Below are 26,579 nucleotides of genomic sequence, written 5' to 3' on the forward strand. Positions count from 1 at the left end.
GGGGAGAGCGAGCGGGGGGAGGGGTAATACACTTTCATTGTTTTACAAAGTTCATATGCAAGGTGTTTGTGTCAGTGTGACATGGGAAGGTTCTTTTCCTATTCATTTATTAGTTTTCACTGGCAGTGAGAAAGATTGGGGGGCCCAGGGCATAGTTGGTTGCCTTCAGTTGACTGCAGTAAAGGTGGCAGAGGCTGAACCATTCCGAGGATGTGAGTTACAATTTGAAGAAGACGTGAGTTGCAATTTGACATCATCTGGAGGGGCCACAGGTTACCCAACAGGTCTGTTTTCAGCGCCTTCACCTTCTCCTGGCACAGCTTGGAACTCCTCGTACTGGAGGTGCTTTTGTCCTGTGGTGCCTCTGCAGGTGGGCCTTCTTCAGGACCACAAATGAGGCACACAGGCATGCCTTTCAGCTCCACAAAGAATTTGTCATGTCCATGACAAATCCATCTTTTTTGAAAATGTCCATCTTTTTTGAAAATGCAGCACTCCAAATCTATCTTCCTCTTCTTGTGGACACGTTGATTGTGTCCAGAAACAGACAATTAGGCAGACGGAACTGTTCTCATATAGGAGTCCTATGCTGACTATAGGCAGCCCTGGTCAGTAATGTGTCTGCAACTCTTTGAGCCATTGAAGTTTCCGAGCTCTTTTCAAAGGCAGCCCCAGGAAGAGTGTGTAAACTAACTCCTACGCAATGTGGCACCAGACTTTCTTTTTTGTAATTATCTGTTTGTTTTAAATTCTGTAGCTTAAATTCTCTTGGTGCTTCTTTTTTTTGAGAAGGGCCTCTTACGGTCACAAAGCAATGATTTTCAGTGCAGCTCCAGAACACTGACTGTGCCCTCACACTGCCCCTTTTTGTGTGGGGATTTGGATCCAGAAAAGGAGCAGACAGGGAAAGGTTAAGCAGAATCCCACCCACCCCTGCACCACCCTTAGGTGTGCTCAGTCTTCGCCTGCTTCATGACTCCAGCTTCCATGAGAAGTCAGGATAGAGCTGCAGAAAACTGAAAGTGGTCCTTCAACCGGCCAGGACATCTCACCATCACAGACAGATCCAGTCTCCTGCTATGGAGTAAGGAATGGCCCAGGGATGGCAGAGAGAGGAGGGGAAGGGGCCAGGGACAGAAGGAATGGCAGGGCTCCAGATGCTCCCTTGGACCCCTCCCCTGACACCAAGGGGAGCTCCTCTTCTGGGGCTGAAAGCATTGGGGTGGTTTGATTTTAACAGTATTGCAAGGAAGAATAGAAGGAAAGGTAAAAAACACCTATGCGGTTTATTAAAGTTTATTAAAGTATCTGTGGTTTTCCCCCTGTGTGAGTTCGTTGATGTATTTTAAGTGCTCCAGATTGACGGTAGCTGTTTCCACATTCCATACATTTAAATGGTTTCTCCCCTGTATGAGTTCGTTGGTGTATTCTAAGTGATTCACTTTCACTGAAACTCTTTCCACATTCAATACATTTAAATGGTTTCTCCCCTGTGTGAATTCGTTGATGTCTTCTAAGTGCCCCACTTCGACTGAAGTTCTTTCCACATTCCATACATTGAAATGGTTTCTCCTCTGTGTGAGTTCGTTGGTGTATTCTAAGTGCCCCACTTCGACTGAAGCTCTTTCCACAATCCACACATTCAAATGGTTTCTCCCCCGTGTGAGTTCGTTGGTGTATTCTAAGTTCCCCACTTCGACTGAAGCTCTTTCCACAATCCACACATTCAAATGGTTTCTCCCCCGTGTGAGTTCGTTGGTGTCTTCTAAGTGTTTCATTTTGACTGTAGCTCTTTCCACATTCCATACATTGAAATGGTTTCTCCCCCGTGTGAGTTCGTTGGTGTATTCTAAGTGATCCACTTTCACTGAAACTCTTTCCACATTCAATACATTTAAATGGTTTCTCCCCTGTATGAATTCGTTGATGTCTTCTAAGTGCTCCACTTTTGCTGAAACTCTTTCCACATTCAATACATTTAAATGGTTTCTCCCCTGTATGAATTCGTTGATGTTTTCTAAGTTCCCCACTTCGACTGAAGCTCTTTCCACAGTCAATACATTTATATGGTTTCTCCCCTGTGTGAGTTCGTTGGTGTATTCTAAGTGATCCACTATCACTGAAGCTCTTTCCACATACAGTACATTTAAATGGTTTCTCCCCTGTGTGAGTTCGTTGGTGTATTCTAAGTTCTTCACTTCGACTGTAGCTCTTTCCACATTCTATACATTTAAATGGTTTCTCCCCCGTGTGAGTTCGTTGGTGTCTTCTAAGTTTTCCACTTTCACTGAAGCTCTTTCCACATTCAAAACATTCAAATCGTTTATCTCCTTTGTGAGTTTGATGTTGTATCCTCAATTTCTTTGTTTTTCCCCATAAATTCACACGTGGCTCCATAGAATTCTGACTTTCATCTTCCTCACCTGTTTGGGAGTCTGGGAGGAAAGAGAATCCTGTTAGACTTTCAAGAAAGACAAAAAGGGAACTGAACACATGTCAATCCCAATCTGCACCTTCTCTCATTGTAACATCTTCATTCTCCACTGTCCTCTCTAGTTTCCAAATTTTTTGCAAAGCAGATGAGATAATGGCAAGAGCAACACATGATCAGTCCATTCACACTTAATAAAGCAGCATTGTTTTATAATACAGATCTATGGTGGAACTGGCTTATTAGACACATCTATTTTTTCTTTCTGAAGTGAAGAAATTATCTCAGGCTCAAGTAACAGTATTTCCCTTTTGAAATAAATAAAACTTAAGTGCTACATGTAAATATTGCAATATATTGGAACCTAAGAAGAGCCTGCTGGATCAGGCAAAGGCCCACCTAGTCCAGCATCCTCTTCGCACAGAGGCCAACCAGATGCCTGTGGGAAACCGGCAAGCAGGATTGGAGCACAAGAGTCTTCTCTGCCTTCGTGTGCTTTCCAGAAACTAGTATTAAGAAGTGTTATTGCCTAGGACCGCGAGGGCAGAGCAGAGACGTCAGTCTTATCCTTTTTTTCAAGCTCTCCAAGTTGCTGTCTGTCACTGTCTCCTGTAGGATGGATTCCATAGCTGAACTATGCTTCTGTTGATTCATCTTTTGCAGCCCTTAAAAGCTGATAAATGTATTATGGCCTAAGCTTTTGTGGGCTGCAGTCTGACAAAGTGGACTCTTGACCAGGAAACCTGGTGCCACTATAAACCTCTGAGTCTCTTTGTTGGCTTTGTGTACTTATTTTGAAATTTGCACCAAGGTTGTACCACAGTATCTCCATGGAAGCTTAGGGACGGACAAAATTACAGGGTTTCAGCTCTGTGAATCTCAAGCCTCTCGTGGCTCCGCTGACAGAGCCTGAGAACGCAGGAGATGTGATTCGGTTGGAATGTGAAGCAGGGAGGAGCAGCCAAGCTGCAGCAGGAGCAAAGAACAAAGAGCAGGAAGATGAGATGCCGGGGGGGGGGGGGGGGCACAGACTGTTAGCTCCAGTTTGAGCTCTGACACAGACACCCCAGTAATAGCCTGTCCAAAAAATCGTAGGCTCGAGAGAATCTGCGAGAAGAGGGGAAAAGAAAGCGAAAGTGGGGGCTTCTTTGCTGGAGGACTCGGCAACTGCAAGCTGGGATGAACAGGCCGAAGACTGAGCTGCACAGTGATTTATGAGTTTGAGCAATAAATCTGAGATAATTACTACTGGAGTTGTCTCGCGTCTGTGCGGGAGAACAAAGCCATTTCACAGGGGCGCTATAAATTATTATCCCACTCCCTCCCTCCCTCACAAACAACCCCAGTTTGTAAGATTGGCAAGTTTACACAATATGCTTATAATACCATCCGCTCTTTGACTTTATATGCCCAATCCTAAGTGTAGAGCCTCCAGCCACAGGAATCGTGTATCATGATAACTGGTCCTTTGTCCCTTAAGCCCACCAAAGTGGGGAGGTGCATGGATTTATTGTGTTTTGATGCTGGTGGAATGTATCATTCTGACCCTGCCTATAAAAAATAAGAGTATCAGAAACAATTTAAATGCATTTGTCAGAGCTGGCTCCAGGTCCCAGCTCACAGAGGACCAACGCTAGCCGGTAGTAATGTACAAAAGTCTTTATTGAAGTACAGTTTCCATTTTCAAGCCGCAGCGCCCCAGCTCTACGTCTAGGGTTAGATCGGCGAAGCTCCATCTGAATCTCCGCCCCCTGTACACCAGTTTAAGACTCTAGCCTTACTCCACCTCTTCCGTCTCTCCTTTCTCCTCTGGGTCCTGCTACCCTCCGGGGTCCCTTCCTTCCTGGATTCTTCTGAGGCTGACGATGACCCCCCTGACTCCTCCCGCTCTTTCCGGCGGGCTTTGGGACCTGGCTCCCTATCCGGGCTGCCGACTGTGCCGCGCTCCTGTACATTTGAACTTGGCGCGCGCGCCCAGCCTTCAACCTTCCTCTTGACCGTTTCCTCGCTCCCCGACGGAGGCGTGGTCAATCCTGACTCATGTTCTCCCGCTGCCAGTGCGCCGCCTGATCCCGATGTCTGGGACTCCTCCCCCCTGCTGCACTCTGGTGTGCACGCTGGTCCTGATTTCCAACTGCTGCTCTCTGAGTCCCCCCTGGCCCCTTCTTCCTGGGATGTCCCCCTCGGCACCCCCCTTGCCCTGACCATGGGGGCCCCTTTCTGTGAATCTTCCGATTCGCTGGAAAGACTCAGAGACCTCGGACCGCTGTCATCACTAACATTTCCTTCGGACTCCTCCCCCTCGCTCTCTATTTCCTCCCTTTTCTGTGCCTCTGCTCCTGAACCCCTGACAGCATTAATTATAAATAATTATGGGAAGCATTTCCATTCCCCTTCACCCATTTTTCAGGATTGGTGTGCAATATCATTATCATCAATTAATCCTGCCGTGGAAATAACACCTAAGATTTAAAAGCCTGGAGGAAGAAAATCTGCCCCCACTACTTTAGGAAAAGGATTCAAGAAACAAAGAGCTGCTTCGGAGAAGGCCTCACCCCTTCCTTCTTCCTGTCAGGAACTTCCTTCCATTTGTCTCCTCTCCATCTTTTCCTCTTTCTCCCTCCACCATCCATCTATCCCTGTCCCCATCTCCTCTCCCCTGGAACTCACCAGATTTCTCCAAGGGTCCTGGGAGGGAATGCTCAGAGGTTGTGGGGAGGGATGCGGGAGACAGCCTGACCAGGTCAACCGTCCATCTTCCTCCTTCCATCCTGGCCAAGGTTGCAGGTTCAGTCTCAGCTAGGTTTGCAGGTTCAGCTTCCTGAGGAGCGCAGAAACCAGAGCAAGTTGCAGCTTCCTGGGAGGGAGGGAAGAAGAAGAAGCCAAGGGAGTCTGAGAGCCCCTGCAGGGATTCTCCTGCCCAAGACACTCTGCTGCCCCTGGAGAAGCCCCAATTGGGCACCCCCTAGCGGAAAAAACTGCTATTTGTATCCTTAAATTCTTCAGAGCACAAGGGGGTTTCTTCATTCCCACAGCTCCAAAATTATACAAGGCCAAAACTTTGGCACAACTCCTCTATTGTTCCTTTTTGGACCCGGCTTCCTCTGCTTTCTCCCCACTTGAGAGAGTTCAATCCAGACTTCTTAGAGCTCTCCTTCAGGTCCCCAGATGTGTCTCAAACGCATGGGTTAGATTGGAAACGGGGATGATGAGAGTGGAGGCTAACATCTGCCTAATATCAATCCGCAAATGGCTGACATTGAACCTGCTCCCCTGAGGGATAGCCCCAATGATTCTCTGAGACCAATTCCAGTCAGGCTGGCAGACTGCAGTCCTGAACACCCTCCGGAAATTGGGTTTTGCCCCTTAAGCCCTTCTAAGTCTGGGCTTGGGCCACGCAAAGGCTACATTCAGGCAAAGAATATTAGACACCGAGAGACAGCAGGACTGTGCAAGGTGCCCTGACTATAGAATTGGAGAAATCGAGGGATATATAGCCGCACCGGCAGCATATCTCTTCTTTCTCGTATCTAGGGGTGCAAGAAGGGCCTTTACACTCGCCAGAAGCTCGGCTCTTCCCTCGCAGGTACTGGATGGAGCCTTTAGAAGGGTCCCGTATGCTCAGAGGCTTTGCACCTGTCCATTGGGAGAGATAGGAAGCCCAGAACACTTGTTCTTTAAATGTCCCTTTTATAAAGAGGCACGTAGTAAGATCATGGATCCCCTACTGGTGAGGCTCGCCGACCTCCTGAAAAAGCAAAAATTTGACCTTTTGCTCTTGGGCAAAGATCAGAAGATGACCTGGATGGTCGCCAGATTCTGTCTACAGATCTGTAGGCGCAGACCATCGCCCAACTCAAAATAGTCCGACATGAAAAGCCCCAGAAACGATTCCATAGGTGACTCTGAGTCAACTCCCTGGGACAGTTTATTGTTGTACATTATTTCTAAATTTAGCGTTGAACATTGTTTTAATTGTCTGTTTTAACCATATTTGCACAGCAGTTTCTAATGTTGTGAGTGTCCTCTATTTAAGAGGCTTCTACTCTGCAGTCTCTTCTAGTTGTTTTAACTGTGAGTCTTTTAGTTCTTATGCTCTTACAGTTCTTTTAACTGTGTGTCTTTGTTTGTTTTTAGTTCTTATCTGTTTTAATTAGCAGTTTTTTTATCCATCCATTATCCGTGTTTAATCTTGTATTTTATTTAGATGTTTTATCCTATGCGTTTCCATGTCCTAATTTGCTCTAACAATTATTGGTTAAAAAAATCCTAACTGCTATTTTATCTATATGCTTTTTTAATCCTGGTCTGTGACCCTAATAAAGTTCATTCAGAAGCAGGCACCCCCTTCCCAAGAGCCTCCACCCATTTTCAAACACCTTTGGCAATTTCTTTCACCTGCCTGTCCCACCTCCCTTCCTAAGCCTGGCATGGTATGCACATTAGTGGCCTGAGAGTAGGTCCCTTGGAATTTAAGAGTTAATCTGCAAAGGACTGCTCTGAATACATGGGTGGCCCTTGCATGGCGAAGAAGGAAGCCCCTTGCTTGCATCTGGACCCCCTGGGAGAGGCGGTGGATCCGCCCACTGCTCCCTCTGCCCTCGCTGTTGCCTCCGTTGTCCTCCTGTCCTGCAAAAGCCCTTTGCTTTTGTTCATCAGGTGAGAGAGGCAGAAGGAGCCTTCAAACCCATCCGTTTCCTCCTCTGCTCCCCCTCCTGTCCTTTTGGGAAACAGGAACTTTGGTCAGGAGTAAACAACTTAGATCGCAAGTTTGCAAGATAAGCACTTTGGAGCACTGCTTGCTCCTACTATGTGTGTGTCTGTGTGTGCTTGGACCTAGAGGACAACATACATGTTTACACCACGTGATTCCTTAAGGAGGGCAATTCTTTAAAACCGAAGGCCATTTCTACAAAATGGAAGACTTCCGAAGGCAGCCTTTTACAAGGAAATTTTTGATGGTTTTTATTTTGTTGGAAGCTACCCAGATGGGCAGAGGCAACCCAGGATGCAAATAATAATAATAATAATAATAATAATAATAATAATAATTGCTTCCTAAGCCTGTCCTGGGACGCGGGTGGCACTGTGGGTTAACCACAGAGCCTAGGACTTGCCGATCAGAAGGTCGGCAGTTCGCATCCCTGCAACAGGGTGAGCTCCCGTTGCTCGGCCCCTGCTCCTGCCAACCTAGCAGTTCAAAAGAACGTCAAAGTGCAAGTAGGTAAACAGCGTTTCCGTGCGCTGCTCTAGTTCACCTGAAGTAGCTTAGTCATGCTGGCCACGACGGCTCCCTCGGCCAATAAAGCGAGATGAGCGCCTCAACCCCAGAGTCGGTCACGATTGGACCTAATGGTCAGGGGTCCCTTTACCTTTTTAAGCCTGTCCTGCTAGGCATGCTGATCAGAGACTCCGTCCAAACAACCCCTTCAAATGCAACAGGGCTTCCTATTTTTACTGCTCTCAGTGGGATCAGTCAAACCACGAAGCCACTGATCAACCAGTTTCCTGTTTTGACCAAGCACAGTTTGAAGTTAGCTTAATATCCCAGCTTATTCCAAAGCTGGCAGCCGTAGTTTCCTTGTTTGGGCAAAATAGAAAGTTTGTTAGTTATGGCTTCATCACAGTTCACCATCAGAGCCGGCCCAATCATGAGGTAAGCTGGGACAATTAGGTCAGGAGGCAGATTCAGGGAGAGATGGCAAGAGCACATTCCCAGCTCCCGTTTGTTAGCCTTCTTGTCAGTGCAGGACCACAGCTGGTAAATTTGTGCAACTACCCATGCGGAGTCCGTCTCTCCTTCCCCTCTCTCACTAAAGGTTGGGTGGGGGTCCTTCCTGGAGTGATGCATTCTGGTTGTGGAGTAATAATCTGAACATGAATAGCTAATTTCAATTTCGCCTTCCTCAGTCTTTAACAATACTGTCTTCAATGTTTTTATTAACCTTAATTCATTTCCATATGCCACACTCCTTAAGAATCCTCCTTTCCTCTGCGTTCTCAAAACTGTCACCCACTTCAACTCTCAGCCTTCATCTGAAAACTCAGCTGTATTACTGAGGAAGGTGGAAATAAAACAATTAATGAGACATGTTTAAGCCTGTCACACTTATTCACACCCAGACACAAGAGGTCACTAACTTTGATAGTTTGGGGAAAGATCAGATGCATTCTCCGGGGAAAAGATCTATTAGCCGTGACAGAACAACAGAGGCTCCATGTGTAGGCACAGTGTACCTTGATTTGGGGCAGGCAAAAGAAACCATTTCCTTGCTAAATGAATCTGATGGACATCATTGCCACAAGATGCGACGATGGTGGTGGCTAAGAGAGCTTTAAAAGGCGATCAGACCAATTCACGAAGGGGGGCGATAGGTTTATCAATGGCACTGGCAGAGGAGGGGGGGCAGGAGTAGTGGCTTGCAAAGGATGTCAGGGGGGCTGCAGAGTGAGAGGGCCCCCCCTGCTGCACTGCTCTTCCTGCCTCCCCTTCCCTCTCCGCCGTGGGGAGGACCGTGGAAGAGGACGGGGCTCCCTGATAAGGGAGAGGGAGAGGGGCGGCAAAAGCGCCAGCTACGCCGCTGATCATGGGACGACTATATGCCTCGTCCATCGCGAAGCAGCAGCTGCCTTGGACCCCTCATTCTGCCCCTTGAGCTCAGGACTGAAGGGAGCAGCTTCTCAGGGTCTCCGGCAGGGTCCGTGCCAGCCTGAGCCAGAGATGTTTGCCCCTGTGCCCTCCTGCAGATGCCCTGCCCCTGAGCTGCGCCCCTTCCCCTTCCAACCCGGTTGGGGGGCGCCCTGCAGCCTCTGACTCCACTCGGGGCCTGATCCTGCCAGGCGCACGTGCCCTCCTGCACCTCGGACTCCTCGCTCCGTCCCTGCAGCGGAATCCGGCTCCTCTCCGGGGAAACTCGCCAGGCCAGGGGCCGCTGCTCCTCCGCCCTCCTCGGCGGGGGACAGGAAAGTGCAGCCGCTCTCGAGTCCCCCTGGCTGGCCCCGTTTCCTGCCTCTCTGAGCATCGGAGCTCGCTGGCTGTGGGTTGGGCCCTGGGAGGCTGCGAGGCTGGATGCGCCCCCTTGCGCTGTCCCTCAAATTTTTTTGTATTATTGGAATCTACCTGGCATCTTATAGGATATCCAGAATGTTGGACAAATAAGTCTCCTTGTGATCTGATGTGCAATCAATCACAATCTGATGTGCAATCCTCATCACTAAATATTTCCAGAATAATAATAATAATAATAATAATAATAATAATAATAATAATAATAATTTATTTATACCCCCCCCCACTGGCTGAGTTTCCCCAGCCACTCTGGGCGGCTTCCAATCAAGTGTTAAAAACAGTACAGCATTAAATATCAAAAACTTCCCTAAACAGGGATGCCTTCAGATGTCTTTTAGGATAGGATAGCTGCTTATTTCCTTCACATCTGAAGGGAGGGTATTGGCTTCCTAACTATAAGCTACTCTGTTTGGATATCATAAAAATTGACAGACAGACAGACTTTAATGTTGTATACAGTGTAAGGCTGGGGAATTGAGAGGTGGGGAGAGCAAGCAGGGTGGGGGAGGGGTAGTACACTTTCATTATTTTGCAAAGTTCATATGCAAGGTGTTTGTGTCAGTGTGATGTGGGTAGGTTCTCTTCCTTTTCATTTATTAGTTTTCATTGGCAGTGAGAAAGATCGGGGGGCCCAGGGCATAGTTGGTTGCCTTCAGTTGACTGCAGTAAAGGTGGTGGAGGCTGAACCATTTTGAGGAAGAGATCGTTGTAATTCTTGGTTTGGTCCTTCAAGTAAAGGTAAAGGTAAAGGGACCCCTGACCATTAGACCCAGTTGTAGACAACTCTGGGGTTGCGGCGCTCATCTCGCTTTTCTGGCCGAGGGAGCCGGCGTACAGCTTCCGGGTCATGTGGCCAGCATGACTAAGCTACTTCTGGTGAACCAGAGCAGCACTCGGAAACGCCGTTTACCTTCCTGTCGGAGCGGTACCTATTTATCTACTTGCACTTTGACAGCTTTTGAACTGCTAGGTTGGCAGGAGCAGGGACCAAGCAACGGGAGCTCACCCCGTCGCGGGGATTCGAACCGCCGACCTTCTGATCGGCAAGCCCTAGGCTCTGTGGTTTAACCCACAGCACCACCCGCCTCCCTTCAGGTACTTGTTGAAGTACCCTTCAAGTACTGTTAAAGTTGTTCCGTGGAATTCCTGATCTGGACCTTGTGTGGAAATGAATTCTCTCCATCACAAACATAAGTTTTGATGCTTTACTGCAGAACAGTCTTAAACAGTCTAACAATAAGATAAGCATGATAAAGTAGCACGTTGCAAACAATGATCAGTCCTTTATGTAATTCAGTAAGCTTTCCTCTCTCTGGTCCCAGAAGGAGATCCTAAGCTTCTTCAACATTGCATGACTTATTTGCAACTGCTGCTGCTGCTTCTCCTAGCCATCTCCAGCAAGAACACACTGGCTTCTCAAGTTTAAGCTTCCTTCCGTGAGTTATGAGGAAAGATCCAGCCTCCTCTGATGCTTTTGTCAGAGTGGAACCTCTTGCCTAAGTCTAAGAGTATTTTTATTACAATGCATTCAAGCACAGCATTATATGTACATTAAACTTATAACACTTGTTCCCTTCCAAGTAACAATGACACTTACAAACAGGTTGTCACTTTCTTCTTCTATGTTTGCTTCGTATGCCAGAATGTTATCTCTCTTTTCCCTCAAATGCTCCAGGCGACCACAGATGAGTGTCTAAAGAGAAACCAAAAGCTCAGAGTTTGGGGGAGGGGTGAAGCCTTGAATATCAGGTTGCCTCCTAGTCCCTGCTATTAGATTTGTATTTGGTAAGTGTTGTACGAGTTTTAAGGTTTTTTAGCTGTATATTTAAAAAACAAGGCTCTTGTGAGATGTTTCATTATTTTGTTATTCTGACATTGCATTGCACAGGAGCACCTTTGCACAGCTGTTTGAATTTTTTATATGAAAAAAGAGTAAGAATGCATTCTAAAGGGTTTCTTTAGAAGCAGACAAGTATTTCATTTTATTTTTTATAACAGAGGAAATGATGCCCAATTCTTAGTGCTCATCCTGGCTTTAAGATTAGCAGCCACACCCTCAACAAAAAGCTATGAAAGGATTTTGTTAGCAAGATTCAAGGTTCATTCCTGCCTTATTTTCCAGGGCTGCTTCTTCCCTGAAAACCAAAATTTTAAAAGATGATGCTGTTAAAGTGCTACACTCAATATGCCAGCAGATTTGGAAAACTCAGCAGTGGCCAGAAGATTGGCGAAGGTCAGTCTACATCCCAATCCCAAAGAAGGGCAGTGCCAAAGAATGTTCCAACTACCGCACAATTGCGCTCATTTCACACGCTAGCAAGGTTATGCTTAAAATTCTACAAGGCAGGCTTAAGCAGTATTTGGATTGAGAACTCCCAGAAGTGCAAGCTGGATTTCGAAGGGGCAGAGGAACCAGAGATCAAATTGCAATCATGCTGGATTATGGAGAAAGCTAGAGAGTTCCAGAAAGACATCTACTTCTGCTTCATTGACTATGAAAAAGCCTTTGACTGTGTCAACCACAGCAAACTATGGCAAGTCCTTAAAGAAATGGGAGTGCCTGATCACCTCATCTGTCTGCTGAGTGTTATGGAAAAATCTAGGTGTGAGGCTGTTCAGTCAAACCAGCTCGTTGGGAAGAGCCCACGGGTCCCTTGCGGAATAAAGGAAGGAGTCCAGCCACCAACTGGAGCAAATAGCTGTAGACCAAAGTTTATTGCGCAAGAAGTTCAAAGAGGAATTTTGAACCCCGAGGATAGGGTGACAAAGACTTTTAAAACTTCCCCACCATATCCCAGAATACAATTTGTAGAGCATCATTGCTATATCATTGTTACATCACTGACATGTCACAAAAGGGGAGGGGTAAACAGGGGTTACACTAGTTTAATCTTGGCAAACATGTCCATACAAGTCTTTGGTACAAGATTAGCATAAGCAGACATGTCAGGCAAGACTCAGGTATAAGATTAGCATAGGCCAACACTAGGTCTGGAACGGAGGAAACTGGCAAAGGAGTTGTTTTTATATTATTTTTAAAGCTAGGTACCGTATTTTTCGCTCTATAAGATGCACCAGACCACAAGAAGCATCTAGTTTTTGGAGGAGGAAAACAAGAAAAAAAGTATTCTGAATCTCAGAAGCCATAACAGCAAGAGGGATCGCTGCGCAGTGAAAGTAGCAATCCCTCTTGCTGTTCTGGCTTCTGTGATAGCTTGCAGCCTGCATTCACTCCATAAGACACACACACATTTCCCCTTACTTTTTAGGAGGGGAAAAGTGAGTCTTATAGAGTAAAAAATACGGTAACTTCCCTGAGCTGTCAAGTCAAAGGATACATTCAGGCATCATATTTGTAACATTAAAAACATTAAAGATGTGCCCCCCCCCCAATTTCCTTAACATAAGCAATCTATATGTGGGACAAGAACCTACAGTTAGAACTGGATATGGAACAACTGATTGGTTCAAAATTGGGAAAGGAGTACAACAAGGCTGTATATTGCTCCCCGCTTATTTAACTTATATGCGGAATTCAACATGCGAAAGGCTGGTCTGGATGAATCCCAAGCCAGAATTAAGATTGCTGGAAGAAATATCAACAACCTCAGATATGCAGATGACACAACCTTGATGGCAGAAAGCGAGGAGGAATTAAAGAACCTTTTATTAAAGGTGAAAGAGGAGAGCACAAAATATGGTCTGAAGCTCAACAGCAAAAAAACGAAGAACATGGCCACTGGCCCTATCACCTCCTGGCAAATAGAAGGGGAAGAAATGGAGGCAGTGAGAGATTTTACTTTCTTGGGCTCCATGATCACTGCTGATGGTGACAGCAGTTACGAAATTAAAAAGCGCCTGCTTCTTGGGAGAAAAGCAATGAGAAACCTAGACAGCATCTTAAAAAGCAGAGACATCACCTTGCCAACAAAGGTCCGTATAGTTAAAGCTATGGTTTTCCCAGTAGTGATGTATGGTAGTGAGAGCCGGACCATAAAGAAGGATGATCGACGAAGAATTGATGCTTTTGAATTATGGTGCTGGAGGAGACTCTTGAGAGTCCCATGGACTGCAAGATCAAACCTATCCATTCTGAAGAAGATCAGCCCTGAGTGCTCACTGGAAGGACAGATCGTGAAGCTGAGGCTCCAATACTTTGGCCACCTCATGATAAGGGAAGGCTCCCTGGAAAAGACCCTGATGTTGGGAAAGATGGAGGGCACAAAGAGAAGGGGATGACAGAGGACGAGATGGTTCGACAGTGTCCTCAAAGCTACGAACATGAGTTTGACCAAGTTGCGGGAGGCAGTGGAAGACAGAAGTGCCTGGTGTGCTCTGGTCCATGGGGTCACGAAGAGTCAGACATAACTAAACAACAACAAACTTGCCAAATGAACCTTACATTGGCCCGTTTGAGAAGACCAGCTGCCATGTTTGAGTTGTTGTTTTTTTTTGGGGGGGGGGAGAGGCTTAAGCATCATTTTGGGAGGCAGCAAATGGTCAGCTTTAACAACTGTGGAATCTGTTATCTGTCACACGAGAAAGAAGGCCTGATTCCCGCCCCTTAATCCTCTCCAGCTATTTGCTGATCCATCAACCCTGATGGAACTAAAAATATTCCCAGTTCCCCGAATTCCTGTCAAAACTATCCCAAGGTGGTGTCAGCCATAAATTTTCCCTACTATTTTGAACACATCAAATGAATTGATTCAAATCAACATTCATAAGCGTGGAAATGAAAATGTTTCCCTAATTTTCCCTGGTTGTCCACTTCCAATCTCAGCTCTTGGTAGACTGTTTATGAACTGGGGGGTATTGGCGGGTTCCTGTCTCCTGACAGCTGGAGGTTTCCGGAGAGAAAGTGCAGAGTGCTGAGGAAGCAGATGCTGAGACTTCAGCTAGAGTTCAACAACACAGGTGCTTGCTATATGCAATTTGGAGGCAAAGAATGCTTTATTTACATTTCTGTTCCACAATTCCCTCATCAAGCCCACCACAAGATATATTGCTTTAAAGCACACAGCAACCCTGCGTGGGAGGTTTCGCATAAAGATGGTGACCAGCTTTAAGTCACCCAATCAGCTTCACGACTGAGGAGGGATTTGAATTGTCCCCAGCATTTGTGACCGCTATCCTTGGACTCCAGCTCCCATGAGCCCCAGCTGGCGTGGCCAGCGGCTAAAAAAGTCGTGAGTTGCAATTTGACATCATCTGGAGGGGCCACAGGTTACCCAACAGGTCCGTTTTCAGCGCCTTGACCTTCTCCTTGCGCAGCTGCCCTTGGAACTCCTCGTATTGAATGTGCTTCGTCCTGAAGTGTGTCTGCAGGTGGGCCTTCTTCAGGATGGAGAGGGCCTCACCACAAATGAGGCTCAAAGGAATGCCTTTCAGCTCGACAAAGAAAATTTGATTTTGTCAGTATTGCAAGGAAGCATAGAAGGAATGGTACAAAACACCTATGCAGTTTATTAAATTAGCTATGGTTTTTCCCCAGTGTGAGTTCGTTGATGTATTCTAAGTGCTCCACTTTGACTGTAGGTCTTTCCACATTCAATACATTTAAATGGTTTCTCCCCCGTGTGTGTTCCTTGATGTCTTCTAAGTGTTCCACTTTCATGGAAGCTCTTTCTACATTCAATACATTTAAATGGTTTTTCCCCTGTGTGAGTTCGTTGATGTATTCTAAGTGCTCCACTTTGACTGAAGCTCTTTCCACATTCAATACATTTAAATGGTTTCTCCCCCATGTGAATTCGTTGGTGTCTTCTAAGTTTTCCACTTTCACTGAAGCTCTTTCCACATTCAGGACATCTAAATGGTTTCTCCCCTGTGTGAGTTCGTTGATGTATTCTAAGGTGTCCATATCGACTGAAGCTCTTTCCACATTCAATACATTTAAATGGTTTCTCCCCTGTGTGAGTTTGTTGGTGTCTTCTAAGATTTCCACTATCACTGAAGCTCTTACCGCACTCCATACATTTAAATGGTTTCTCCCCTGTGTGAGTTCGTTGATGTCTTCTAAATAATCCACTATCACTGAAGCTCTTTCCACATTCTATACATTTAAATGGTTTTCCCCCTGTGTGAGTTCGTTGGTGTATTCTAAGTGCTCCACTTTCACTGAAGCTCTTTCCACACTCAAAACATTTAAATGGTTTCTCCCCTGTGTGAGTTCGTTGGTGTATTCTAAGATGTCCGCTTTGACTGAAGCTCTTACCGCACTCCATACAATTAAATGGTTTCTCCCCTGTGTGAGTTCGTTGGTGTATTCTAAGATGTCCGCTTTGACTGAAGCTCTTACTGCACTCCATACATTTAAACGGTTTCTCACGCGTGTGAGTTTGTTGATGTATTCTAAGTGCTTGACTATGACTAAAGTTCGTTCCACACGTCATACATTCAAATAGTTTCTCTCCTTTGTGAGTTTGTTGTTGTATCCTCAGTTTCTTTGTTCTTCCCAATGAATTGACAGGTGGCTCCATAGAATTGTGACCTTCATATTCCTCACCTGTTTGGGAGTCTGGGAGGAAAGAGAATCCTGTTAGACTTTCAAGAAATACAAGAATGGAACTGAACACATGTCAATCCCAATCTGCATCTTCTCTCATTTTAACACCGTCTCCAATCTCCACTGTCCTCTCTAGGTTCCAATTTTTTTGCAAAGCAGATGAGATAATGGCAACAGCAGCACCTGAGCACTTCATTCACACTTAATAATGCACCATCATTTTATAATACAAATCTATGGTGGAATTAGCTTATTAGATACATCTCTGTATTTTTATTTTTCAAGTGAGGAAATGATCTCATGCTCGAGTAACAATATCTCCTTAGTGAAATCAGTAAAACTTAAGTGCTACATGTAACTGTAGAAATATTGCAATATATTGGAACCTAAGAAGAGCCTGCTGGATCAGGCAAAGGCCCACCTAGTCCAGCATCCTCTTCTCACAGAGGCCAACCAGATGCCTGTGGGAAACCGGCAAGCAGGACTGGAGCACAAGAGTCTTCTCTGCCTTCGTGTGCTTTCCAGAAACTAGTATCAAGAAGCATTATTGCCTAGGACCGCGAGGGCAGAGCAGAGACATCAGTCTTATCCTTTTTTTCAAGCTATCCATATTGCTGGCTGTCACTGTCTCCTGTAGGATGGATTCCATAGATGAACTATGCTTCTGTTTATTCATCTTTTGCAGCCCTTAAAGGCCGATAAATGGATTATGGCCTAAGCTTTTGTGGGCTACAGTCTGGCAAAGTGGAAGTTTGAGCAGGATACGTGGTGCCACAGGCACCACTTATTTTCGAGACTGCTGATCCCCTATTTTCAAATCTGAAATTTGACAGCTATGAACCAGCATGTTTAGACCTTCCAACCCCAGTGCTGGGATGGGGAAAAATAAGAGCACAAGAAGACCCTGCTGAATTAGCAATGAGATCCATGAAAAAAGACCCATCTGATTGTTCTTTAGAAACCCTCTTTAAAGAGCAGCCAGAGGGATCAGGACTTCTATCCCATCTCAGCACTGTGCTGATTCCTGCTGAGATTGGAGTTAAAGGATCTCTCTAAGGGATCTTTAAGGGACGCGGGTGGCGCTGTGGTCTAAACCACAGAGCCACAGCTTGCTGATCAGAAGGTCGGCAGTTCGAATCCCCATGACGGGGTGAGCTTCCGTTGCTCGGTCCCTGCTCCTGCCAACCTAGCTGTTCAAAAGCATGTCAAAGTGCAAGTAGATAAATAGGTACCACTCCGGCGGGAAGGTAAAAGGCGTTCCGTGCGCATCTCTGGTTCTCCAGAAGAGGTTTAGCCATGCTGGCCACATGACCCGGAAGCTGTACGCTGGCTCCCTCTGTGGGAATGTTCAGGGATGCAGGAGAGGATATAATGTCTAGTTATATCCTTATCCAACTTGTGTTAACAAGTTCCCAAAATATCGCCAGAGTAAAACATTCCCCTTTATTTTAAGTTTGCAACGGCAGCTTGCTTAAGCCTCTATCACAATTACTCTGGTAATTTCCCCCTTATTCCCTCATGAAATAGAAGAGACGACACAGTCCTTTACAAAAGTATAAAAAGAGTTCATTCACATTCTGTTCACAATCGGATCCCAGAAGGCAGACTTAAGCTTTTTGAAGTAATATACATTTGGATTCTATCTTATAAGAAGATAGTCCCTTTCTCCACTCTTGGCTGGGAGCCAAGAGGGCATCTTAGCTTAGTAGATGTTGCTTGTTCGATGGAAGAGAGGCAAGAGAGGTAAGAGAGAGATGGCTGCCCCTGCCCTGTGTTTTTGTCGCTACCAGCACAGGTGAGGCCACACCCACCTCTAGTCACATGCGGAAGAAGTCTGTCCCAGCCCAGAGGGAAACAGGAAGTTTACCTGCTGGCTGGACAAACATCCCTCCCCATGTCTAAACATGTACACTCTAGGAAGGTTGTAATTGACTGCTCCTGTGTTTCACATCCCACACCCTCAGCCAGTAAAGCGAGATGAGCGCCGCAACCCCAGAGTCGGTCACGACTGCACCTAATGGTCAGGGGTCCCTTTACCTTTACCTGGTGTCACTATAAACTTCTGAGTTTCTTTGTTGGCTTTGTGTACTTATTTTGAAATTTGTACCAAGGTTGTACCACAGTATCTCCATAGAAGCTTAGGGACGGACAAAATTACAGGGGTGCTATAAATTATTATCCCACTCACTCACTCTCACAAACAACCCCAGTCTGTAAGATTGGCAAGTTTACACAATTTGCTTATAATACCAGACACTCTTGGACTTTATATGCCCAATCCTAAGTGTAGAGCCTCCAGCCACAGGAATCGTGTATCATGATAACTGGTCCTTTGTCCTTTAAGCCCACAAAACTGGGGAGGTGCATGCATCTATTGTGTTTTGATGCTGGTGGAATGTATCACTCTGACCCTGTCTATAAAAAATAAAGGTAATAGAAATAATTTTAATATATGAATTATAAATAACTATGGGAAGCATTTCCATTCCCCTTCACCCATTTTTCAGGATTGGTGTGCAACATCATTATCATCAATTAATCCTGCCGTGGAAATAACACCTAAGATTTCAAAGCCTGGAGGAAGAATTTGGCCCCAACTACTTTATGAAAAGGATTCAAGAAACAAAGAGCTGCTTTGGAGAAGGCCTCACCCCTTCCTTCTACCTGTCAGGAACTTCCTTCCATTTGTCTCCTCTCCATCTTTTCCTCTTTCTCCCGCCACCATCCATCTACCCCTGTCCCCATCTCCTCTCCCCTGGAACTCACCAGATTTCTCCAAGGGTCCTGGGAGGGAATGCTCAGAGGTTGTGGGGAGGGATGTGGGAGACAGCCTGACCAGGTCAACCATCCATCTTCCTCCTTCCATCCTGGCCAGGGTTGCAGGTTCAGTCTCAGCTAGGTTTGCAGGTTCAGCTTCCTGAAGACCGCAGAATCCAGAGCAAGTTGCAGCTTCCTGGGAGGGAGGGAAGAAGAAGCCAAGGGAGTCTGAGAGCCCCTGCAGGGATTCTCCTGCCCAAAACATTCTGCTGCCCCTGGAGAAGCCCCAACTGGGCACCCTCTTCCCAAGAGCCTCCACCCATTTTCAAACAGCTTTGACAATTCCTTTCACCTGCCTGTCCCACCTCCCTTCCTAAGGCTGGCATGGTATGCACATTAGTGGCCTGAGAGTAGATTCTTTGGAACCTAAGAGTTAATCTGCAGAGGACTGCTCTGAATACATGGATGGTCCTTGCATGGAGAAGAAGGAAGCCCCTTGCTTGCATCTGGACCCCCTGGGAGAGGCGGTGGATCCGCCCACTGCTCCCTCTGCCCTCCTGCCCTGCAAACACCCTTTGCTCTTCTTGCTCAGGGGAGAGAGGCAGGAAGAGCCTTCAATCCCATCCGTTTCCTCCTCTGCAGCCCAGTGAGAGGGGAAGGAGCTGCAGCGCCTGGTTCACTTCAGATACACACATGGTAAACACTTGGATTGTGAATGAACACGTCCTCCGCCTTCCATGTGGTGGGAGTGGGGGGGTTAAAAGTGGTGAGGAGACCCCCCCCCCCATTCCTTTTGGGAAACAGGAGCTTTGATCAGGAGTAAACAACTTATATGGCAAGTTCAAAAGATAAGAACTTTGGAGCACTGCTTGCTCTTACCATGTGTTTGAACCTAGAGGACAACATACACGTTTACACCACGTGATATCTTAAAGTGGGCACTTCTTTAAAACCTATTTTTACTGCTATACTTTCCATTTCTATACTGCCCTTCCTCCAAAGATCACAGGGCAGCATACAATAGAAAAACACAGAGATGCATAGCAGAGTAAGAAATAAAAACGACACCCCCCCCCCCAATGCAGTCGTGAAGTCCATAGATTGTTTAATGAGCCAAACCCCTGGGAGAAGAGAAAGGCTTTCACCTGTTGCCTAAGGAAGGAAGGAAGGAAGCCGGACACAGAGGCCCTCATGCGAGGGGTCTTCTGCTGGGGTATAAATATTAAAATTGATACTATTATTAAGGCGATCCTGGCCAGCAATTCCCCCCCTCTCCCCTTTCCCGCCTCCTTCCCTGCAACTCCCTATGCACCAGATCCCTGCAGGAGGAAGCTTCTCCCCCCCCCTTCAAGGCCCCCTTTAAGGAAACAGCTCCCTTTCCTCCCTTCTCTTCTCCCCGTCCCGGGGCTTCTCATCCTGGACCCCCTCGCAAAGCCCCTTCCCTCCTTCCCCGCCATTGGCTTTGCACTCACCCGAAATCCCGGGCAGCGGGGGCGGGAATGGGAGCCCCCGCGTGGGAGGCAGGGAGTGAGGGCGCTTAATTAGGAGGCTTGATTAGGAAGAAGCCCCTCCTCTGCCTCCGCGCGACACAGCCCCGCTTCCCGCCTCCTTCCCTCCCTCCCTCCTTTTCAGGCCCCAATTTTATCTCTGCTGGTGAAGCCGGAAGTGGAGGCAACTCTGAGGAGGAAGGAGAAGTTTCTCTCCACGCTCAGCCTCCTCACAGACACAGAGACACAGGAACATTGAACAGGGACTTGCAGCAGCGGCAGCTGCCGGACAGACTAACTGCCAAAGAATTCTTCACATGCAACCCCTCCCATGAATCTTTTGGGGGGAACCATGTACTTTCAATACGTGCTGAATGTACACTACGGATGTGAAATAAATATTCTTCGTGGGAAGTACTGAGAAAAAGTGGAGGGCAATTTTAATTTGTAAGGACAGAAGGGGAGTGCTTTGCTTCGTTTTCTGTCGTGAAAAATAAAGCAATAAATTTAAGAAGCAACCCCTTTTTTTCAGTGCTTGCTTTTAATGCAATAAAGGTGCAGGTACTCACCATGGAATTGTTACAGTAAGTGCCATACTTTGAACAGTTGGGGAATGTTGTGGATGTTTGAGTACTCACGGAATAAAGCCCCACATTTTTAAAAACACCATAATTGCATGGGGGGTGGAAGACGATTGGCTCTGTCCAGTAATACCTGTATTTGGGACCTCCAAAGTGTTGTCATTTGTGGACCTTAAAGTCCTCCGTGGGGCATACCAGGAGAGGCGGTCCCGTAGTTACGTGGATCCTAGGCCGCATAGGGCTTTACAGGTCAAAACCAGCACCTTAAACCTGACCCTGTACTCCACCAGGAGCCAGTGCTGTTGGTAAAGCACTGGATGAAACTGAAGAACAGTTTCTATCCAAATGCGATTTTGGTTTTAAACGCAATGTAAGGTAGTTTCGAATCCCCGCAGCGGGGTGCGCTCCCGCTGTTCGGTCCCAGCGCCTGCCAACCTAGCAGTTCGAAAGCACTCTCGGGTGCAAGTAGATAAATAGGGACCGCTTACTAGCGGGAAGGTAAACGGCGTTTCCGTGTGCGGCTCTGGCTCACCAGAGCAGCGATGTCATGCTGGCCACGTGACCCGGAAGTGTCTTCGGACAGCGCTGGCCCCCGGCCTCTTTGAGTGAGATGGACGCACAACCCTAGAGTCTGTCAAGACTGGCCCATACGGGCAGGGGTACCTTTACTTTACTTTTAAGGTAGTCTCTAGGTGCGTATATTGTATTTAATTATGGGAATCAGTGTTTCTATGGGGTTAACCAGGCTGGGATAGCAGGTTTGTTGGTTTTTGAATGTCTGATGCAGATTTTTTCAATTTTGTTGTTCTGTATGGGACAATGACAATAAAGATTATTGTATTGTATTGATACATGTGATCCCATGACAAGGACCCCGTAAGGAGCCTCGCCATGGCATTCTGCACCTGCTGGAGTTTCTGGGTCTGATTGTTTGTTTAGGACATTATTATATTGTAGGAAATACCGCCTTGTGTCTTTGAAGGGTAGACTCTTTTCATCAGCAGTGATAAATACGACATTAATTGGTTAATGAGCAACAGCTTCAATGCTGTCAACATGAACTCTGTCTGAGGTTTTAGAAATACCCATTTCCTTGAAGAAAGATGCAGGAAATACTTTCCTTTTTTATTCTGGGCACCTGACTTCTCCCATCCTGCTACCATCAAGGCAGACATTTGGGGCTGAGATCCAGGGCCCCCTCAGCAGCAGCAGCAACAGGTGTAGCCCCCACAAACATTTGTCACATTTTGAAGGTTTCTCCTTAGAGACTTCTCCTTAGACTCTCATAGCCCTGAAGTTAGCTCTTGAAAAAGAGAGGGTTGCCAAATAGCATGGCCTCCAAGAATGAAAACAAATACTTCCAAATTCTTTTTTGCACACCCAGAGACAGGGGTCAGCAACCTTTTCAAGTTGAGGGCCGGATCACTGTCCTCAAACCTTGCCGAGGGACGGAGCGCACGTCTGCATTCTCTCGTTACTACATGATCCAAAGATTAAACCAAAAAACAATAATAAAGTTCCGAAGGTCTCAGTTCTGCGCCGCAGCATATCTGTTCCGTTCTGAAAGACCCTCCCAGGGTTCTGGGGTGTGCGAAGCCTTGTTTCCCAGTTTTTAACTCCATTACCAAAAGCGTCTCCCCCTCCAAGATGGGAACGCGGAGAACACGCATCCTTCTGCAGCAAGCGGTTCCTTATGGAGAAGAATGGATGTTCTCCGCTGTCCTGTATTGGAGGAGATGCTTTCGGTAGCAGAGTTAAAAACAGGGAAAGAAGGCTTCATACACCCCAGAACCCTGGGAGGGTGTCTCAGAGTGGAACCACTCACTGCGGCGGCAGGAGCAGTGAGCCAGCTGAGGGCCGGAGAGGGGCTGCCTTAAATGGCGGCCATCGAGCAACCACACTGGCACAAACAAAGCCCAGGCCCTTTCCTCTCGGCTCTAGGAGGAGGGAGGGAGGAGGAAATAAATCTGCAACCAGTCAGAGGGAACCCATTCAGGCCGGAACCAGCCCGTGGCCCTTAGGTTGCTGACCTCTGTACAGAGACTTCACAGCTATCTTCGGTTCCTAGGAACTCTGGGAACTGTAGTTCTGGGAGGAACCTCTCAGAAGTTTCTGAGCCTCCTCAGCCAACTACAATTGGACACCCTGAGACTACAATTCCCAGAAAAGCTGGACCAAGGCCTTTAGCCACAGCCCTGACCAAATAACGGAGCTTTCTCTTCTCTCCCTCTCCACCTCCCACATTCACAACAAATCAGTCTCCCACTCCTCAGTCCCTTTCACTAATCTCCCCTAGCCCTAATTATTTCACATTCCTTTAAAACATTTCTGTGAACTAAGGAACACAAAAAACACCCTCACTGGTCACCTTCCACAGATCAAAAGCCAATGCAGAAAATATTTAATAAAAACAGCTCAAAACAGGTACACAAGAGCACAGAAAATAGGAGATGAGTCTTAAAAGCAATACCAAATGAACATTTAACACAGGGACCTTTCATTCAGCTGGAAAATGCTATCAGTAAAAAGGTCTTCAATAAATTATGCAAAGTTCAAGTAATGAGCACCTGGAATGCTGATCAACAAGACAAAGGCAGGCCATCATTTTGGAAGTGAAAGGCAGACCTGAAAACTCAACAGATTCAACACACACCTTGAGCATTCCAGATTCACACTCTCTCCCTGTTTATTTAGCAACAAGTTGCCACTTACTTTGTACGTTTATTGTATGTGACCTTCATTACTTTAATACATTTATATGTGTATACAAATTTAAGTACAAACACTAAAAAGTCATTCCATGCATTTACAGCTGATTTCCCCCTTTATGAGTTTCTTGACGTAAGTAGTGAACCCTGAGTGAAAAACTCCATACATTTATATCGTTTCCCTAGTGTGAATTTGCTAATGAATATTAAGGTCTCCACTCCCTCTGAAGCCCTTTCGACAATCAATACACCTGTAGTTTTCATCGTGTGTGTGTGTTAGCTGATGTCTTCTAAGGTGTCCAATTTGACTGAAGCTCTTACCGCACTCCATACATTTAAATGGTTTTTCCCCTGTATGACTTCGCTGATGACTTTTAAGTGTCCCACTTCGACTGAAGCTCTTTCCACATTCAATACATTTAAATGGTTTCTCCCCAGTGTGAGTCCTCAGAGGAGAGAGGCAGAAAGAGCCTTCAATCCCATCCGTTTTCTCCTCTGCTCCCCCTCCTCTCCTTTTGGGAAACAGGAACTTTGGTCAGGAGTAAACAACTTAGATGGCAAGTTCGCAAGATAAGCACTTTAGAGCACTGCTTGCTCCTACTATGTGTGCGTCTGTGTGTTGGGACCTAGAGGACAACTTACATGTTTACACCACGTGATTCCTTAAAGAGGGCAATTCTTTTAAACTGAAGGCCATTTCTACAAAATGGAAGACTTCCGATGGCAGTCTTTTACAAGGAAATTTTTGATGGTTTTTATTTTGTTGGAAGCTACCCAGATGGGCAGAGGCAACCCAGTCAGACAGGCATGTTGCAAGTAATAATAATAATAATTATTGCTTCCTAAGCCTGTCCTGGGACACGGGTGTTGCTGTGGATTAAACCACAGAGCCTAGGACTTTCCGATCAGAAGGTCGGTGGTTTGAATCCCTGCGACAGGGTGAGCTCCCGTTGCGCGGTCCCTGCTTCCTGCCAACCTAGCAGTTCAAAAGTACGTCAAAGTGCAAGTAGATAAATAGGTCTTCCCGCTCTGGCGGGAAGGTAAACGGCGTTCCCATGCACTCCTCTGGTTCGCAAGAAGCGGCTTAGTCATGCTGGCCACATGACCCGGAAGGTGTACACCGGCTCCCTCAGACAATAAAGCGAGAGGAGTGCCGCAACCCCAGAGTCGGTCACGACTGGACCTAATGGTCAGGGGTCCCTTTACCTTTTTAAGCCTGTCCTGCTAGGCATGCTTATCAGAGACTCTGTCCAAACAACCCCTTCGAATGCAACAGGGCTTCCTATTTTTACTGCTATCAGTGGGAACAGTCAAAGCATGGAGGCACTGATCAACCAGAGTTTCCTGTTTTGACCAAGCACAGTTTGTCACGTTAGCTTAATATCCCAGCTTGATCCAAACCTGGCAGCTGTAGTTTCCTGGTTCAGGCAAAATGGAAAGTTTGTTAGTTATGGCTTATAAGAGACTTCCTGGTTTCATCACAGTTCACCCTCAGGGCCGGCCCAATCATGAGGTAAGCTGGGACAATTAGGTCAGGAGGAAGGTGCAGGGGGAGATGGCAAGAGCACATTCCCAACTCCCCTGTTTGTTAGCCTTGCTGCTAGTGCAGAACCACAGCTGGTAAATTCGTGCAACTACCCATGCAGAGTCCTTCTCTTCCCCCCCCTGGGTGGGAGTCCTTCATGGAGTGATGCATTCTGGTTGTGGGGGCCAGGAGACTGGGGTGGTGGCTAGAGTTTTTTGTTTTAAACTTGGGTCAACTTAGGCTTCAGCGTAACTTTGATGCAGCAATGCATTAAAAACTGTGCCTATTTGTAACCCAGCTTTTCAGGCTGTGATTCAGTCATCTGAACCTGGCCATTATCTAAACAGATATTTCAACAACCTTGCGAGGTAGGCCAGTCTTATTTAATGCAACTACACTTGGGATTGCTGAGGCTGCAGGACGTACCAAGATTTTTACCTCAGTGGGGAGAAAAGAGCATTCTGGAAATGGAGGCAATTTAGAGGAGGAAAATGGGGGTTGGTGGAAGGTCACCTCTTCTGACACAGCTTCTGCTCTGATAAAATTCAGAGTCACCTGCAGCTGTTTAGGTAAGAATAGCAGGAGATACGATCGCAATGTCAGCATCGCCCTTGAGCCAGTGCCACCAACTGGACTCATCCACTTCAGCCCCGACTGGGCTAGGCGAGCTGGGTAGCACTTCCAGAGACCACCTTCTGCACAGGAACAGGTCAAAGTGCTGTGGACTCACAGCTTAGAGTTGTGAGCACTGGATTCACTTCCACAAGACAGTCTTCTCACAGCACAGTATAGCAGAGCATAAATGACTCGGAGAGCAGCTCTGTAGAATATCTTCTTTATTCTATCTACAACTATAATACACAACTATATACAGAGCTAAATGAGGGCTAAACTGAAAATGAATGCTGAACTGCACTGATGCCTGCAGCTGCTCTTAGCAGCAACCTTAACTATACACACGATCTCTAACACTCAGTCTCTCTCTCTCCGACACACTGACTGACACTTTGATGTGAGGCTGGAGCGGAATAAGTAGAGAGCAGAAAACCTCCCCTCCTCTCTGAAGAATCAGCAGAGAACATCAGGAGATTCTTAGATATGGGAGGGGTGAAATCTCCTCATCCTCCCCCATTTCATCTGACCATTCAAGAATCTAAACACAACTGTAACTTACGCACACACTCCAAAGGTTGTCCTCTGCTTACAACTTTTGTTAACACATTTGCAGGTATCTCTTTTCCCCTTTATCTAAGACGCTTTTATCACATCATTAAACAGTTACTGCAACCATTAGGGAAAGAGTTAAAACACAAACCTCAATCTGTAGTTTAAACAAAATACACAGTGTGAATACACAAATGAGTAAGCAGCTTCTAGAAAAATCTTCATACACATTTTTTTCTCTCCCAGATACAAATTAACATTGCTAATTAGGCAGATTTGAACAAAACACTTTTGTACTCAAAGACATGCCTGCTCCTTCAATCCTGATCCTTTTAACGTATTACACATG

General features: G+C 46.4%; 3 protein-coding genes across 6 annotated transcripts in view; all 3 read right to left on the bottom strand.

Moving 5' to 3' along the window:
• The window catches only part of LOC310670210 (uncharacterized protein), a 48,113-nt gene that overhangs the window by 13,175 nt on the left and 8,359 nt on the right, over positions 1 to 26,579 (bottom strand). The gene's annotated exons all lie outside the window — the stretch shown is intronic.
• LOC310670546 (uncharacterized protein) lies at positions 1,180 to 9,474 on the bottom strand. Of its 2 annotated transcripts, none has more exons than XM_083426053.1 (3): positions 9,292 to 9,474; positions 5,102 to 5,252; positions 1,180 to 2,435 (listed from the first exon to the last, which is right to left on the bottom strand). In XM_083426053.1, the coding sequence occupies exons 1-3, from the start codon at positions 9,451 to 9,453 to the stop codon at positions 1,300 to 1,302; spliced, it is 1,449 nt and encodes a 482-aa protein (XP_083282179.1). In that variant the 5' UTR covers positions 9,454 to 9,474; the 3' UTR covers positions 1,180 to 1,299. The 2 variants fall into 2 exon arrangements, with proteins under 2 accessions (XP_083282179.1, XP_083282178.1); XM_083426052.1 differs by having other exon boundaries at positions 5,102 to 5,288.
• LOC310670711 (uncharacterized protein) lies at positions 1,180 to 20,455 on the bottom strand. Of its 3 annotated transcripts, none has more exons than XM_083426407.1 (4): positions 20,238 to 20,455; positions 18,775 to 18,925; positions 14,957 to 16,020; positions 1,180 to 1,277 (listed from the first exon to the last, which is right to left on the bottom strand). In XM_083426407.1, exons 2-3 carry the CDS (start codon positions 18,872 to 18,874, stop codon positions 14,978 to 14,980), a joined length of 1,143 nt encoding a protein of 380 aa, XP_083282533.1. In that variant the 5' UTR covers positions 18,875 to 18,925; positions 20,238 to 20,455; the 3' UTR covers positions 1,180 to 1,277; positions 14,957 to 14,977. The 3 variants fall into 3 exon arrangements, with proteins under 3 accessions (XP_083282533.1, XP_083282532.1, XP_083282534.1); XM_083426406.1 differs by having other exon boundaries at positions 18,775 to 18,961; XM_083426408.1 differs by lacking the exons at positions 18,775 to 18,925; positions 20,238 to 20,455 and adding an exon at positions 16,395 to 16,783 and having other exon boundaries at positions 14,957 to 16,038.

This window comes from Podarcis tiliguerta, assembly GCF_965153285.1.
Source record: "Podarcis tiliguerta genome assembly, chromosome: 2".
Taxonomy (NCBI): Eukaryota; Metazoa; Chordata; class Lepidosauria; order Squamata; family Lacertidae; genus Podarcis; species Podarcis tiliguerta.